The sequence below is a fragment of the Rhopalosiphum maidis genome, chromosome 4 (genome assembly GCF_003676215.2).
Source record: "Rhopalosiphum maidis isolate BTI-1 chromosome 4, ASM367621v3, whole genome shotgun sequence".
NCBI lineage: Eukaryota > Metazoa > Arthropoda > Insecta > Hemiptera > Aphididae > Rhopalosiphum > Rhopalosiphum maidis.
Genome location: NC_040880.1, coordinates 41,383,955 through 41,403,467, shown reverse-complemented (window position 1 = coordinate 41,403,467; position 19,513 = coordinate 41,383,955). Strand labels below are relative to the sequence as shown.

Below are 19,513 nucleotides of genomic sequence, written 5' to 3'. Positions count from 1 at the left end.
AATTAAGAAAAAAAAATACTTATACAGGTTATATTTTCACTTTCTATTGTTTGAAACTTCCATAAAATGTATTTTTTAATTATAGTAAACACGTAAGTTTCCTTATTTAAACAATAATTGATATTAACTCAACTATTTTAATTTAAAAGAAATGTACCCAAAGTTATCTATTTCCAAAAAAATATCATAAAATTAAATAAAATTATAATAAAATTCATGGCACTCAGACTTGAATACTTATTATTTATCAAACAATATATTATATAATTTTTGTATAATTAATGTATTGATTATAACTCAAGAATATAAAAACTTTTTGTATATTAAACAATTATTTTTATTATTTAATAAATCTAAAACAATTTAACTAATAGTTTTAAATTAAAATGTATGACTAACTTTTGACCCTAACAAATTTTAATAAACTTTTTATTCATTCTTGTATTAACTATACACCTACCCTAGATTAAAAATTACTCAATTATAAATTTCTTTGTATAACTCTCAAAAACGATGATATAATAACATTTTATTGAAAAATTTTAAAATCATAAATAAATAAAATACCGTATTTAAATGAATTTTACATTATTAATTTTTAATTATCATCGTATTTATTGGATTTTGAATTTTCACTTTTGCATATTTTATTAAAATAGTTCGTTAGTTTTTTTTGTTTGTTGCAGTTAACATATAATAATTTAAAATAAATAATATTAAAATCATATATTATATAGGTTCATGATAAAAAAATATATATACTATGTAATTTATTTTATTTGCCTCCCATAACGTTTTACTTTATTGGTACCACCGATTAGTATTATTAAAAAAAAAAAAAATATTATATTTCATAAATGTTAATATTAAAACGTGTAAAAGATTTTTAGTTTTTTTTTTATTTAAATACTTAAAAACAATTTTTTAAGACCAAATAACAAATTATATTATTATAAGTATAAAATTAATTCTGAAAAAATGATTATCAATTTGATATTGAGTTTTGTATTATATATTTATATTACACCAATCAGCTTTCTATCTGCGACATTAAACTTGTCACTACGTAAATTAAAAATTCAGTTGTTACACACCCTATATAAACTAATCGTACATCGATAATTTATCAAATAATTTCGCCTAATAAAAATCACAACAAAATAAATCAATAAAATTTCATTCCATTAGCTTTTCGCGGTAATGATATCGTAATCAATTAGGTCTGTCCGAGGTGCGACTATAGCTGGCTTATAACTTTAAATAATGCCATTCAGTCATCCAGTAGTTTTATGAATGATGTCTCTACATTTTGTGAATAAAAATTATACAAATTATTATTTTTATTTACTCGTATCTTGCATGGTTATGTCGAACTGGTTAGGTTCGTCGTATACGTATAATACAACTATACAAGAAACAGGGGACGACAAAAATAAAAGACCATTTATAATGTCAACAAACACTGGAAACAAAATTTTTATATTAAAAAACAGAAATTCTAAACATATATAGCTGTAGGTACAACTGATAGGCCAAACTGGTTTTGTCAAAATCGGCAGAAGGTAACATGTAATCTGAATACATTGTAGATACAGTATCAGAGACGATTATTTCCTAAATCGTGTGATTTCCCTGTGATACCATTCACTTTCTATTATTATGCATTAAAGATGGCAAACTGACGTACTTTATAACTTTTTAAGTTCATTATGGTTATAAAATATTCATATTTTAAGCAAAACTCAACATTATAGTCTTACTAATTAATAATGACTACCTATATAATAAATGTTTTTTTAATATTATATTCTATAAAACATCACGAAAAAAAACACATTTTTAATGTTTAAACAATGTTTTCAGTGATAAACATTAATTATATTAGTATATTTTTAATCGTATGTTTTTAGTACCTAAATAATTTTACTATTTATCATTATGTTATTCCTATTGGCTATTGTTGATTTTCATTAATTGGATATGAACCTCTTTTGATTTACTTAATTCATTAAACAAATCTATTGAATTTGTAATGATTATTATCTATGGTTTGAACAATCATTAGTACTTATTAAGTATATTACAATAAATGTATGCTTAGTTTAAATATATTTACGTATATATAATATGTTTTAAATAAAATATCTTAAATATAAATTGAATTTCATATTAATATGAATATGTGCAGTAAAACCGTATACTTATTCATAATTTATCATTATTACTTATTAGTTACTAATATTAAAATTGCATTAAAGAATGAAATGATTTTTTTTGTTACAAATTGGCTGTAGAACTACTAATCCAATCAGCATGCTGTTATTTTTTTAATTTATAAATGATATCGTAGTAAAAAAAATATTTAAATTAAATATAGTTTTATAAACCCAACTTTTCTGTCTAAGAAATATTGGAAAATAGAATAGAAACACACCAGAAGTACTTATTATTTGTTCAGTAAAAAAAAAATAGTAAAATAATAGTAAAACTTTTCGACTTTTCTAACTTTTTTTTTTACTTTTCTTTATTTGAAATATACAGTCTATACATAGGGGCACAATAAGTATATATGATAAGAGTAAGAAAACTTATCGTATTAAGTATTAATTAAATAAATAAGATTAACAATTAATAAAAAATACAAATATTTACGTGAAACGCTTGATGTGAAAAGCCATCCATTAATGACACATACTGACGATTACTATTTTTTTTTAATTATCTTAAAGGGGGGTCAAGAAGGTCACGGCACCAATTACATTTGAGACGTCTGGGCGGATTACCAGGAATGGAAGGAGCTAGAAGATTACGTATTAATGGGTTATGGTTGGAGGACAGACAACAATGAAACCGTTTGTAGTGAGCTTTAGCTTCTTCTTAGATTGATTTCATTTTTAGGTCAGAATGAATAGTGTCGTTCGAGACGTAAGGTGGGGCATTTAATAGTTTTCTGAGAACTAGATTTTGAAAAGTTTGTATTTTATTAAAATTAGATTTTTTTGCATTACCCCAAAGTTGAATCCCGTATGTCCAGACTGGCTTGATTAGTGATTTGTAGATTAACTTTTCTAACTAAAGCCATTATTTTCAAATAATAATTAATCATAATTTGTATTATTCAAATGTACATAAAAAAACAAAATTCATATGTTTATACCTATTATAGACTTAGCAACTAGTCGGCCGATTTTGACGAAAATTATAAATATATTTTTTAGATATATAAAAAAGTTTAGAAAGCTTTTTAAACAATATTAAAAGTATACCAATTGCTGTTATCCAATAAGCCACAGGTAGAATGCAGATACCCGAACTTAGATGCCGCAATTTTTCCGTGAAATTAAATACATAATTAAACCAGATATTCTGGATCGCTGTATTACCTATGTTCGTCTTTTCCCGGTCGAAGCGCGTAATACAGCTAATTTATTTATATATTTCACTAATATTTAAATATTAAAATCACATTATATATTATTAATATTATCAATTGTATATTTACAGTGGAACTCCGATTATCCATCAGGCGCCGGACTAAAGCCCTAACAAATAATCAAATAAATGGTTAATCAGATGTATTGTAAAATGTTGTCAATTTTTTTTTTTATGAAAACAAAACAAAATTATTTTTAATTTTTGTACATTGTTGTACAAGATATGTGTTTGTATATATTTTATTATAAAATAATGTAATGTATAATTTAAAAAAAATCGATGTAAATTTTCCAAGAATAATATACATAAACCACTTGACTCACCGATCAAAATCAAACTGATATGCGACCGAAGAATTGTTCACACATTATCAAATGAATGTGCCAAATATTATCGAATTCTATTTTTAATATCATGGACTTTTCAATAACAATAATTATTTTTCATTTATTTAATAATATTTATTTCTAAGTATGACTGTTAATTGCGGAGTGACCGAGTGACGATTAAACGAAATTCCACTGTGGTATTTATTTTATTTGAACAAATCTATCCAAATATACGAAGCAGTCATTATTATGAGTTATGATGATCAACACAATAACACAGTAATATTAAAATAGAAGAAAAAAAGTAAAGTAATGGTTGATGTATGATTTTAGAAAAAATAGAAAAAGCCAATAATCATTCCTTCTTATACTGAATAAAAAATAATGCTCTATTTGGCTATGTATTAATGTAAGCCAACATTTTCTAAATGCTTAATTCCAAAATAATATTCTTTGACTTTAATTATTACAGTTAAATTTTATTTGAGGATAATTTTTTTTTTTAAACTAGTACAATCTGTAAAATAATTATTTACAATAAGCACAAGTGATTAAAGAGTTAGATAGAAATAACAAAATAAAGTAGATAAAGTAACACAGTTACAAATAGTAACAGGTTAGATTAAATTATTTACATAAATTTAGACAGGGGCTTGAGTGAAAAAGCCATCCATTGATGGTACTTCATGCGAATAAAAATTAAAAACCAAATATCTACAAATCTTTAATATATAATTTCACTTAAATGAACATATACGAAAATATTATTTTATAATGATCTACTAAACTTTTAAAATGGAACAAGTTTTTTTTACATTTACGAATATAAATAAGGGGAAAATTTATAAATGTATACATATATATAATGTATAATTATACTTAATATAAAATTTAATAATTGTGGTTGATTATGTCACGGAAGAATTAAACTTGGAAATAAAAACATAACAGTTTATCAGTGAATGAAACAGTGAAATTTTGTTGCAACAAAATGTTATATTCCGTTTCAATAAATGTCACTTTAAAGAACATACGCATAAAAACCGGATTTACAACATATTAGAAGTCAACTACCTAATGCGTGTCAATAAATTACACATAATCCTTATTCCTTACATACGTACAAAAAATTACTCATAAGTTTAAAATGTTTAAATTTATAGTATATTGTTTTATGATTTCCGGTATCATCGCAACGACTAACATATAATATATTGTATCGCTATTATAAAGTTCCGGTTAACTGTTACCTAAGCGTTTGACTTTTTAATTTTTATATAATACATTAAAAATTATAGTTTACTCATTAATCATAAAATCGCACAAGTTAAAAATTATGAAGTTTCACTAATACATTTGATCTTTAAATAAAGAAATACAAAATTTGTTTTTTTATGTTTGAATGTATAAAAAGGTTAGGTTTGTTTAACCATTTAAAAAATTAAACAGTCCGCCAGTCCGCGTAAAGTTTAATGAACTGTAAAAAATAAGCATATACTACTAGAAATTTTTATTTTGGACACAATTTAATTGAAAACAAGTCGTTTTTGACTTTCAATATAAACATTTTTGATATACATAATGATAATTAATATTTTTTTATTTTGATAAAGATATTATAGTGTTGACTGATGACATAAAAAAATGTGAAGTAAACAGTTTGATTTATTCATTTGAAAACTATTCATACACATACAATAAATTAGGGTTTGATTGGTCTTTGTCTAGTATAGTTAACTAATTTCGCAATAAAACTGTAGAGACGGAAAATAATTCGTGATGTATCGTCCAGTTAAGAGTAATTTTGACAATATGTTTTGACTATTTGTATTAAATATTTTTTAAAGTCTATTAACAACCCTGTCACACGCCCAATCATATAATATTGTCCTTATATTCGTTGATCGTGTTTTCCGGTCTGTCCTCTATTTAGTGACTTTACATACTTATATTAAAGCATTTACACATCTCAAATATGAATTTAATAAAAAATAATATCAATTCTTCACTTAGAATAATACCTATTTGCCGATTTTTAAAAAAGCAATTCACTAATTATAATTAATCGTGTGGCCATCGGTTCAAATGAAAGGATACCGCTTCATTTAGGTCAACATTGGTGGAGGAAAATTCAAATGGTTGGTTTAAGTTAGGAATACAAAAAAAAGATTAGGTTTTCCACTCAAATTTTTACTAGATTTTTAATTTCTTAATTTTATACTTATAATTTGTATATTAATTTTAATTTTAATTATTATATTATACTCCTATAATTTAAACAAACAAATTTTCATTTTACTTAATTCTAATTACATAAAAATGACAAAAATCAAAAAAGGAATATTTTTAATCTTTCGATTGTCATAATTTGCTATTGACAGTATGAAGTCTGTATAAAATGGAAGGAAGATAATGTTTTTAGTGATTTTATGTTGGAACGCAATTCGTGTAATCGTTAATATCGCCGGGACGCAATACATGCAAAAAAGAGATTTCAGGGCGCAATTAGTGTGCAGCGAAATATATTATTCTATGTACATTTCTTAACTCATTTACCATTACTTCTACCTGTAATAATTAAAGCCCTCTTCGATTAGAAGTATAATACTTTAGTTATACGTTAACGAAAATAATTATATAACTAATTTGTATAAAAAATTTTGTCACTTTTTAAAATGTGCAACATATGATCCACAAGATAATAATTCTGTAAACATACATAGTTTTAATAAAATCATCGTACAAGAACAATTAATTATTAAGTAATTAAAAAAACCTTATTTACTGCTGAGTTGTGTATTGAAGGGTATTATGTTACCTTTATGGAATATGAACGCGAAGATTTATTGTTGTTAAAAATGTTAACAATTTGGTTTCGAAATGATCATAATAGGAAGAAGATCGGATAAAAATGAAAAGAAAATGTGGTTAATTGTTGTGTAGTAATAATAGTCTTAAGTACATATAGAAAAATGTGGTTTCTTAGTGCTTAAGCAACCTTCTAAAACTATTGTATGGCGATATGATGACAACAATAAACAGAAGATTAACATTTTGATAATTGTATCAAGATTTCCATCAAAGTATAAAAGACAACAGCTCCGTTCAAATGTGAAGTATAAGCACTTCGACTCTCGATTAGTTAGTATAGTGATTATTTTTAAATTGTTTTACCTATACCTACTCCAAGTCTCCGACAACATAATGAAATCTTTGGTAAGTACAGAATTTAACTACGACAATAAGTGCTTTATATTATGTGTGTATAACTTATTTAAAACTTTTAATAACACGGGACAGTATACAAATATGAAATATTAATTTAAAATAACTATAAAATAGGTGTAATTAATTCACAATATAAAAACACAATATTTATCTTAATCCAATATTATTAAATAAACTAATAAAATTCGTGTATGAATCGTGATTACACAAATTCGAATTGTTTTCATTTTACGAGTATTTTGTTTCGTTACATAGATAGTGTTTTTATCTTGGTTTATTCTCATAGTTTTTAATTTATAATACGTTCACAAGAAAAGATTCACATGATGGATAGTAATTAAAATTAAATTAAAATAATACTAAATACTAAAATGTTTATTACTGAAACTTAAATACTTTTAAATTTCATATAATTATCAATTTCTATTTCTACTACTAAAAGTTGTAACTTATCACCTTACAACAGCACCTTTACCAATAATTATCATTGGTCAACTATACCAATTTACGCTTCTGGTATTACGCTTAGATCTTAGATAAATAAAACAATTATATGTTACTACATTACATATTTTAAGCATGAATATTTAAATATCAATCTAAATAAGCCATACCTATTTGTTTAACTAAAATAACTGAATTACTAATCTTATAAAAATAATTTTAAATAATAATTGCAGGTATAACAATACCTAATTTATGAATATACATATATATGTTCTAAGAATATTTTTTCATTTTGCTAGATATACATTTGCGTTTTATATTACATTTATATTTGATTAAATAATATATCCATTCTGTTTAAAGTTTAAATAATAATATAAATATATTTATACAATTAAGCATTTAGGCATTTATCATGACTGGCTAATGAGCCTGAATAAAATTAAGTTCTTGACGAATTAATATATCAGTATAAACACTAAATGTTGTAGTATAAAAATGCTGTTAACATTGTCAGTTGTGTATACTTTGGGCTGGATAAACATTTAAATACATATTGTATTTTGGCATGATATTTTCTTAGTATTTGTCCTGTTTTATTTTAATGTTTATTTTTGTATAGATTATCGTGATTATCGCCGTGGCCGTGGCCGTAGCTGACGAAAAAGCTACAGCCAAACAGGATAAGCGTCAAATATCTTCGTACAGCAGCGGTACTGCTGCAACTATCGCACAGCCGTTACAAACATCGCAGCCGACAGCTGGTGCAGTAGCAGCCAATAACGCACCTTCGTACCAATCGAGTTATGTACCGACTTGTGTGGTACAGCCGTACGGCAATAGCATTTTTACCAATCCATCGGTACCCGTGTATCAGCCTCCGTACTATAATGGACCCGCCGAGTCGTTTGTACCTCAATACCAACCACAGCAATATCCAATCGCTTATCAGCCACCACAGCAATATCCAATCGCTTATCAGCCACCACAGTATCCGATCGCTTATCAGCCACCGCAATATCCGATCGCTTATCAGCCATCGCAATATCCAACCACCTACCAGCCGTCACAATATCCGGCCGCGTATCAGCCGTCACAATTTCCGGCCACGTATCAGCCGCAACAACCCGCCCAGACTCCGGCGCCGTACTCGTACACTTACTTCACTTCGGCGGCCAACAACGCCAACAACAACGCACAGTTATCCACCACTAAGAAGTAGACGTGTTCTTAAACATTAATCAACCCCGAGGATATACCTATGTTTATAGTACTGTCATAAGTATATATAGGTAATATGATTTATTATATATTGTCAAAATAAAATAAATGCAAACGATTTTTTAAGAGAATTTAAATCTTTTTTATTTTATTAATAAATACATAATATAATATTTCACGATGATGTACACACATATTTACATACAAATAAAATAAAATAATATGATTATTAACAATGATTTACTAAGACTATGAAGACTACGATCGCCGACGATGTGTAGCAATTATAGTTCAGATTATATATGATATTTTCTTATTACTGCAGCAGCGGGTCGGTTGACGAGTGCATCAATAATTTATTAGTAGATAGACGGGGCATAGTATGGGGCCTTGTAGATTGGTGCATGGTGGTAGGACAGAGGAGACGCATAAGAGATGGGAGCGTGGTAGGGGAGGGGTGCGTGGTAGGAGAGGGGAGCGTGGTAGGAGAGTGGAGCATGGTAGGAGAGGGGAGCGTGGTAGGACAGGGGGTAGGACAGTGGTGCATGATATTTCAGTGGCGATACGAAGGTCGTGGGCAGGGCCAACGGGGCAGCTGGGTAGGTGAGTGGTGCGTGGTACGCGGGGTAGCCGTAGCCCAGTCCGTAGATGCTGCGCTTGTCGGTTGTCTTGGCGGCAGGGGAAGCTTGTTGCGGTTTGGCTTCTTCGGCGAAAGCGCAAACGGCAAGAGCCAGCAATAGAACGGCAGCTACGTACTGAATAACAAAAAAAACCATAAAACATTATCTCCAACGATCGTCATTTACGTTGTTATGTACAAATTGTTTGAGATATAAATTATAGGTACATAATAGTATAGTATGCGGTGGCCGAATTGAAAAGAAATATAGTTATGATATGAGATACCTAAGTAGTCTATTTATACTATCTAATTCGAATTCACTGCTGTATTACAGACATATTTTTATCGTCTATTTTGCTTCGTACGTGTGTGCCTACGCAATAATAATGATTTTATAATAAAATTAATGGAAATATATCTAATAAGTAGATTTTTAATAGCGGGCATAAGCCAATCGAAAATACAACTCTAATAATTGTATTAAGGGACGATTTAATTTTTTTACAAGATAATATCACAAAATTTATTTTAAAACAATTATAACTTAATTATACGCAGAACGTAGTTGTAAGTTCTTATGAGACTTAAAAATTAATCACATCGTCCTTAGTAAATAGTATTAACCGATAAATTCAATAAATCCGCTTACAATTTAAACGGCGTGACGTATGTGTACGAAAAACTAAACTAAACATCTATGACTTATATGAGATAGGTACGCATCGCGAACTTTATTTATACTTTAAACAAATAGTGACTCAAACCTAATAGATTTAATATAGTATTAAGCGCGAATATAAAACATATAAAATAAACTTACAGATTTCATTGTGGTTGGTTTTGGTTGGTCTGCAAAATGCGAACGAAAGATAAAAATATTGTATTGTGCTTGCTGAAGCTGATTGATTTGTGATCTATTTCGAAGAACAGTCGTACGTTTTATAGTCCGACGAAACTGGATCAACGATGCCAACCAAAGTAGCCGCCCCTGTACTTAATACCCAAACGGGCCATCTAGTGGTCAGAAAACTTGTTTGCGCTTCGTCGTGAAATAAAACCATTTTGTCTTAAACACGTAAATTGTACTTCATAACTGTCATCGTTATGCCCGTAGCTACCTACTATCTACTGTAACATTTGATAATCTCTAATCAATAGCTTTTGGCTTGAATAAAATTAAAAAATTAATATACAAATTAAACAAAATATATTCTCATTTTGAGCACTCCTGCACATTTATTACGTGCAACCAATATAATATTATAGACTATATATATATTACGTTATAGCTTGCGTGTGCACACAAAAATAGTAAGAAAGGTATAAAAAAAAAAGTGGATTTACGATCTAGAAATGGACGTAATTCTCTACATCTTTTACACTTGGTTATTTTTTTAATTGTCACACATTATACGATGGCACAAGTTTTATGCAATATCCGAAGAAACGTATGTATACCGATGTTTATCAATACAAAATTATCATTGTAATTATTTATTATTATTATTATCCAATATAATCATGACGTGATTATATGCTAAAAGCAGCATTACCTCATTGCATACACAACAATTTACAGCTATTAAAAGTCATAGCACTGAAATTATTAAATTCAATACAATAGGTCGAAAAGATTTGATTTAAAAAGCAATGCAATAGAATAATACATCATACATAATGTTGTAGGAATATATGGGTACTTACTTAAATTATAAAATATTGGACATTCATAAACAACCTTTCAAAATACAAAACAATAAAACTGAATGTTATAGTTATAGTTTTATCTTGTAATCTTTTATATAATACAACTAATAGACACAAGTAGAACTATTAATATTACACACCTATTTATATATATTTATTTTTTGTCTATAAATAGCTATAATTTGTAATTTTTGGTCAAATATTAAAATCAATGTAGTTTACATATTTTTTTTTTTTTTTTAAGAACGATTTCGCTTATAACCAATAAATAAATTTTCTTTTTATTAATTAATTTGACATAAATCTAAAATATTCAAATGCATACATTTTAAATATTAATTTAGTAACAAATTTATTTCTCAAATTTTGACAACTTATTTGACCTTTACAATTTAACTGATACTTACTTTATATACTAAAAACATTATAGGGTATATGCTTCTCTATTTTTCAATACCAAAGTGTTGATTTTTTAATTTTTAGGTTACTATAATTTTTTATTAGAAGACTCGAAATAACGACCTTCTTTCGAAATAAGTTATAGTTATGTAAATGATAAATTAGTCTTTAAATTATTCAAAAATAGAACAAAAATACACATTAAACTATATATTTTGAGTTCGAAAATAGATCAAGCATAAAATACTTTATTTAAAATAAAAATAAATCCTTGATCTAGATAAAACTTGTTTAAATATACGAGAATAAAAATTACTTAAACATACAATTTAAAAATCTAAAAATCTATCTTATAAAATGTTTATTTTTTTTTTTATCCATTTTATACATTTTTATGTATATATATTTATATATATATTATGTGTTTATTTATAATACAACAATATTTTTATCATTAATATTAGGTATGTATAAATAAAATGAATTTCTTTTAATAATATAATATATTTTAAATTTAATATTTAACCATAGTAACTTAACTATTAATCCAATAAGTACGTATTTACTATCAGGTTATCAACAAAGATTTGAAATTTTATTTATACAGATAATTTACATCTGTATTTTATGGTACTATGATTTTAAAAAAGAAATTATGTAGTAGAATGTAGATTTCGCTGCTATTGATTTGTGAAACATAATATGGATTTTCGGAAAAAATCTAAAAAAAACAAAAACAAAATAAATTCCATTACCACTTATAACGAATAAACCAAAAACTTGTTATTTCAAGTAAAAATAATAAATATTTATTAAGTAAATATAGTTACAACATTACTCGTTATTTATAGAATAATATATTTCGTTTTAAACTGGTAAAATACCTTTAAATTATCTTTTTTATTGAACTTATATTATTCATTATTTATTTAATTTTTTATAAAAAACATTAAAAAAAAAACTATTAATTTATTTATTTATTCAGTATACGTTTTAATAGTATATGATATATGTCGTAGGCTTTATGGAAAATTAGTCTTTTTACAAAACGACTAGGCTCTTTGCGATGGAGTAGTCCGTTTGCGAATTAGGAACTTATTATTTTTCTAAACGGCCGGATTTTTTTAGATTTATTGCAGATAGACTAACAGTAGTTAGGCTTAGTAAATATTTTAGATTATTGTACAATTTTTGATTATTGTTATTTTATATTCACCTAAATTACAACCGGAAAAATAATAAACAAAAGTTCACTATTTACAAAATCAAGAAAAATAATGTACTTACTTTTAGAGTACCGCTGCTTATGAGTAGCTTATTGGTTAATTTTGTATGGAATCCACGTAAAATTCTAAAAAAATGTTTATGGATCATATTATACCTAACTTAAAGTTTTGAATAAAATTAATGTGTTTAGGCCTTCAGATAGCATAGATAAGTCTTATTTTTATAATTTTAATTTAATCTTCTTATAATGTGATATTATGATGTCATACTATTATTACATTATGAAAGTTTTTAGCAATTGACTATAGTCTATATCTATACTCTGTACAGATATGGCTAATAAGTAATAATTATTTATTGACCATCCCATAAACGTATCATGTATGAACTAACCACTGTCCACTATACTATAATTATTGAATGAAAGTGCATTTTATTATTTTAAAAGTAAATATAAATTCAGTTTTTATTTTATTTTAATTGTTCATAATAAATTTTAAAGAAATATTAGTTTATTTCATAACATTGTTCAATTATAACCATTTAAAAAATAAATAAATAAAAGTATTTATAACTTGATTCAAATTGACAAACTAAATTAATTTTAAATTATCTAATTAATACAATAAATTAATTAATAAAATATATTACATCCATTCAATTGAATTCAGTTACATATTGAAAAAAAATAATATAAAATATTATTTATTTGCACAAATACGGCGCAACAGTTCAAACCTCTATGATATAATACACATAATAATATATTATATGTGTGTATAGTCAAGGTAAACTAAACTAATGAATACTTTATGAACGAAAATTATAATATTATATAATATTGTTAATTACATGACAATAAATTATACAAACAATAAAATAGTAAGAATGTTAGTTTGATTGTATCGATCAAATATTAAGGAGCATTTATATTGCGCCATAATCAATTGAAACATGGAAATAATATATAATATAATCTAAAATGTAAGAAAATATTATTAATATTTTAGATTAATAAATATATTTTAAAATAAAGCAAAATAAAAATTAATCTTTTTTCTATTATTTATGAACTGATTTATTGTTTCTAAACATATAGTTACTTAATACAATTGTATTATAATTTGTTATATTTGATTTGTAAGCTCGTAATTATATAATGTGTTAACTATTTTAAAAATAAATGTAATATATATTAGAGTATTTGTTTAAAATAAAATTATTTTTCTATCTTAAATATTAAATTATATTTATTTTACATTTTACCTGCCACCTAATTCAAGTACCTAAATAATTCATTTTAATTGATAATATTAGGGAGGAGAAATGAGGAAAAAATTGGGATGTTTTAAAAAATTATATCCTTAATATTTTACAAAAGTACAAGATTGTCAAGCATGTATACAACTTTAAAAAAATGTCAAGACATTCGAAATATACACCTGCGTGTAACGGCAATGTAGGTACTAGGTATAATAATAATTAATAATATAGTTTTAATTAGCACTGAATAATATAGATATTTACTGCTGAATTACTAGGATATTGTAGTTCATATGATTGATTAATTTTATTAGAATTTTAATACGTAATAATTATCACACATTACTTTATTTAATATTTTTACATATTCGTTAGCTTGCTTTGACGCTAAGTCGTTAAACCAACATAAATCATGATAATATTAATTTTTTACGATTTATTTTGTTTGTATATAATAATATGTTATATTAAAAAATATAATTTAATTTATAATTACAATTTATTAAAATAAATAATAATTGGTCTGTTATGCATTAATAATGATCCTATGTATTTTCAGTATTATGCATCTGCTTACAATTTGTTGATTAGTTGATTATTACCTAATAATATTTAGTTATGGTATAATTTATTCAAGTCTAGTGAATATTTTCAGTAATGACAATTATACATCAAAACTCATATTAGAATTTTAAAAATAGTTTTTTCAACAGATATAATTATATATTAGTAGATTATTTCTCAACTTTATGTGATAGTATTTTATTGTAAATATATTTTAAATATATTTTTTCATCCAGATATCTAAAAATCGGTACATATATTAAATAAAATATATTGTAAATTGTAAACTGTTTTAATTTTGTAAATTATAATACCAATTGATAATCCAATAGTTAATTATTGTAAAACCATTGTTTTCAATATTTTATCATACTCATAATAATTAATAATAATTTTCCTATGTATTTTAAATCATTTTAGTAGAACTAATAAAAATTAATATATTTGAATAGCGAATATAATTAAAGACCATCCACGGCAATGATAGTATAATTTTTTTTCAATAATAAGAAATAAAGAATTATAATTTTTGGTTGACCAGCGAGGTACCGCTGATTTACAATTACTATACTAGATGCTTATCACGATTTTAGATATACTTAGTTATGTTTAGTATACATAAGCGCAATTTGAGGGGGACTTGGCGGTGCTGTGTCCCCCCCACCCAATAGTTTGTATATATCCCCTTGTACTTTTATATATCACATTATAATAGCCCCCAAATTTAAAACTCAAATTGCGCCTATGTTATATTTAAACCGTAATGCTCATTAATCATTATTATGGAAGTTTGCATCAAAATGAGTATCTATATGTATTCAATTATTTCATCGGTACCCTTGTTTATATATCATCAAAACATTCAAAACTTTATTGACTCGACAACAATAATAATTTTTCAGAATTTCTAATTACTACCACCTTATTTGGTAATCATTATAAAGTTTGTCATCAAATCATTCATAATCGCATACGAAATGTAAATTTGCAATATAAATACACAGTATTATACTAAATTTAATTTTTGATAAAAATATAATATTACCTATTTATGTTTTTATTTATCATTAGGTAGCTTTAAAATCAATACCTTTTGACATATGACGTTTGACTTATGATTTTTCCCCATGTTCCCCTACTATAGAAGTATAGAACGGTGTGTATAAATTAGTAAAATAAACGCACAGAATCTAAAATGGAATATTCTGTGTTATTGGTTTCTCATACCAGATTTTAATTTATGCAAATCACAATTCATGTATATTTTCACCTGAAATGGTGCAAATCACATATCTTTATTTTAGTAAAAATTTAAACGCATTTCAAAAATATAAGTGCAAGTTATATAAGCCGTTTATATTTTATATCAATTTTGGTGTAAATTGATTACAGCCAATATTATGTTTTCCTGATTAACGTTATTTACCGAAATACCGACAGCGATTGGTATCACATTATAACCCACTTTATAGGTAGGTCTATCAAGTTACAACACGTCGTCAAGAATCGGCAACTGAATATGACATGAATTTGTAAACACTCTAAACGTATCAAATCTAGCATATTGTATTGTTTCATTTATTTTACACTGCTATTACGACTTATTTTTATAGTATTTTAATGCAACATTCTGATATTGCAATTAAATTTAAACCGCCTAAATCCGTGACGATTATTACACAATATCAGAAATATTTAGGTTCCAGAAAAATAAGGTTTTTTTTTCACTCGTTTTGAAATAATATATTTGACAAAATATAACTAGACTGACACGATTGTTTATAATATGTTCTTAAATGAAAAATCAATAAAATATGATATAAGTATTAAAACATTTTGCACTTGAATATAAATTGATAATTTTGTTCAAGTCATTCACGATCTTTTGCAAATCATTAATCAACGAGGCACTCATCTGCAGCAGCACACAGGCGGTTTGTCCTTGAACAAAAGAAAACTAGCATAATCTTTATGAATCTTCGGAATTCTAGGGGACATTGTTCAAACTGCAAATGGCAAACTATAACAACCTCTTGCGTCATTGGAAGTTGATGTTCTAGTTATTATTGTCACTGCCTTAAACATAGTTTCACTGAAATCAATTAACAACCACTATAGATTATTTCATAAACTAGTTCGATAGAACGTGACAATTATTTTTTTCTATTTGTTGTTTTTACTTTTTACATTATTTTCACTTAAAAGAAATCGAAATCAACGAAAAAAGGAAATGGGTGAAGTAGGAAGTTTATAAAATGTATAGTGTCTACCTGGTAGTATTTATATAAATAAGTACCTACCACCTACTTATATTATTCATACTCAAACAAGACTTTAAATTATCTACTGCAATTATAGCCTAGTAAGTTATGTTAGGGTACTTAACCTAACCCATTACTGGTCATATTTTTGTGTAAAACATAGGTACTCTGCGTAGAAAAAAAATCATAGTGTAGGTATTATAAATTATTATAGTGCACGTACTTATAAAATATGAATTATGTACGATAAAAATCTATTTATAGTATATAGGATCGGAAATTTAATAAAATTAATAATTATTGTTTTATGAAATATTAAAATTTGGTACATTTTTATCAACTCGATTAATATTTAATTGGCACTTAATCCGTGAATATATTATTAATTATATTAATATACCTAATAAATATACAATATATATATGGGCCTATAGTAAATATATATGTATTGTATATTTATATTTGTAGTCAACACTTCCGCGTTCACAATGTGCAGTAACGCGTTACCTACTTATTGTTGCAATTGTCATATTTTGCGGCGGACCAGTGATTATCCATCGTGGTTTCTGGATACAATACTACACTTATATAGACATATATATAATATGATATATGTGTTTACGTTTAACAAGTAACTAGGAAATAAAACTTACGCAAAAGATGTATTATAGGTGATGCTGGCCTATATACACTACCAACATATAGTTACAAAGTACCTACTTATTATTGTACCAACAACCTACCGTTCATAAGTGAAAATCTCATTATCCATTTCTTTAGACTCCGGTATAAATAGTCGTATAGGTACAATATACGTAAAAGGTAAAAACTATATTCAGACACGCACCTACGCAAAAAAAAAAATTGAGGGTTCAAAAAAAAGTTAACAATAATCGATATTACATAAGATATTAATATATTTTTTATTTTCAGAGGCATAGTCAAATATTGTAATGCTTTAAATTTAAATTGTTCAATGTTTACATTTAAAATTTAAAAATAAGCAAATAAATTCACTAATCACAGTCCACAATGAAGAAATTCTAAAATGATCTAGCTTTATATTGATCAATTTTTTCAGGAATAAAACATGATTGTACCTATGATGTATAAACAGGTTCCAAATTGTTTTTTATTTTTAAAAACTTTACATATAGAATTATACGACTAAAATTGTAACGTTCCAATTACCTTCTAAAAATGATTTTTGTTTTCATTCGATTAATAATTTATAATTGTATGGCGACTGTGGGGCTGGTTAAAAAATATAAAATAAAACGTAGGGACAAATACCCTTTTTCCTACCGAATAATTTATTGTATTCTTTCGATCCGTTGCATTTTCTTTAATAAGCAATATTGTTTATTGTAGTTCAATATATTAAAATATATTATATTTTAGAAATTTTCAAGACGGTCCAGTGGACAACTGGATATTTCCAAGGCGGAAAATGGTCCCATTTGTGAACCCCCGATAGCTTATTGATAGATAGATACTTCATAATTTATAAACAGAACAGTTTACCTATTATAAAATATAACAATATACACTCGTTTATTACCTGGGCAAGAGGTTATACCGATCAGTGTTAAAGTGCGTCACAGCATCAATGTGTATTGCAGAACTGTATCTACCGATCACAATAACATGAATTGTTTACCTTTATATACCTGTCTGCTATATAGTTGAATAATAATATTTAGCACCGAGACTAATCAATGAGAAAGTAACCATGCGACGGACCTAAACGTCAGTAACACGTATAGGTAGTACACATAATAGTATAATATCTATCTAGTATAGGTACCTATGACCTGCCTATATATTATTATATTGTCTGTTTACTTGTAAAATAATAACAGTAATAATGGCCGCGTCGTTGTTTAACTCTTTGTTTTGATAGGAAAATATCGTAAAACACTAATACCATTACGATATTATATACCTACTGTATTATAAACTAGGTACTATTGAACTTATGACCCCAATATAATACAAACGGCATTACATGGCTACGTATTATGCTATAATTTAATACAACAGAAATATTAATCGACTAAACTACATGCCTATAAGGAACTTTGATCAAAACTAACACTTTACCTACGTATTTGACTTAATAAGTATAAAACAGCTATACAAATATAAAATTATCTATATATATATATTACTATAAGAGAACTGAGCTGGTTCACTTTTTGAAGGTTAAAATTGATGTTGATCGAATAGAAGAAGTAGGTACTAAAAGTAAAGGTACATCTTTTTCTAAGAACTAAGTAATATAGTAATTATTAATTATCATAAACCATATTATCATCACACAATATACCTACTGGCCACTATAATACAATTTAATAATATTTACTTGACCACTTAAATTATTATAATAAAATACCTAATAATATAAATAAACAATAGGTACCTATTTAACCTCAGCCCTCGGTTCTATTTTTATTTATGTACCTAAATTATCTATTTCTACTATGTTTAAGTAAATAATTATATTATTATTTTACTTTATTTTACGATATCTGCAGCTTTGACGCAAATAAAATCAACATTCAATAATATTTTGTACAGCTTAAAATTATTCTTTTATACATTTTATAGCAATATGGAGAATTTTTTTAAAAATCTAAAGTTATTTTTAATATTTTTAGTTCTTTGTTTATTAATTGTTTGCAGTTTCTCTATTTTTATTCACATTAATTTTTATATAAATATCAGTTGATTTTGATGTTCAAAAAAACAATACCTAAATCAAAGAAATTGTTTTCAATGCCATTATTTTAACAATGACATAATATTTC

The 19,513-nt window shown here is 25.8% G+C and overlaps 2 protein-coding genes across 2 annotated transcripts; one reads left to right on the top strand and one right to left on the bottom strand.

The window, feature by feature from the left end:
- Positions 1–6,868: 6,868 nt before the first annotated feature.
- Positions 6,869–8,791, top strand: LOC113556954 (adhesive plaque matrix protein-like). Its single transcript, XM_026962201.1, has 2 exons — positions 6,869–6,980; positions 8,062–8,791. Exons 1-2 carry the CDS (start codon positions 6,969–6,971, stop codon positions 8,659–8,661), a joined length of 612 nt encoding a protein of 203 aa, XP_026818002.1. The 5' UTR covers positions 6,869–6,968; the 3' UTR covers positions 8,662–8,791.
- A 28-nt stretch (positions 8,792–8,819) lies between these two features.
- Positions 8,820–10,232, bottom strand: LOC113556955 (cuticle protein 12.5-like). Its single transcript, XM_026962202.1, has 2 exons — positions 10,103–10,232; positions 8,820–9,415 (listed from the first exon to the last, which is right to left on the bottom strand). Exons 1-2 carry the CDS (start codon positions 10,109–10,111, stop codon positions 9,020–9,022), a joined length of 405 nt encoding a protein of 134 aa, XP_026818003.1. The 5' UTR covers positions 10,112–10,232; the 3' UTR covers positions 8,820–9,019.
- Positions 10,233–19,513: the final 9,281 nt, after the last annotated feature.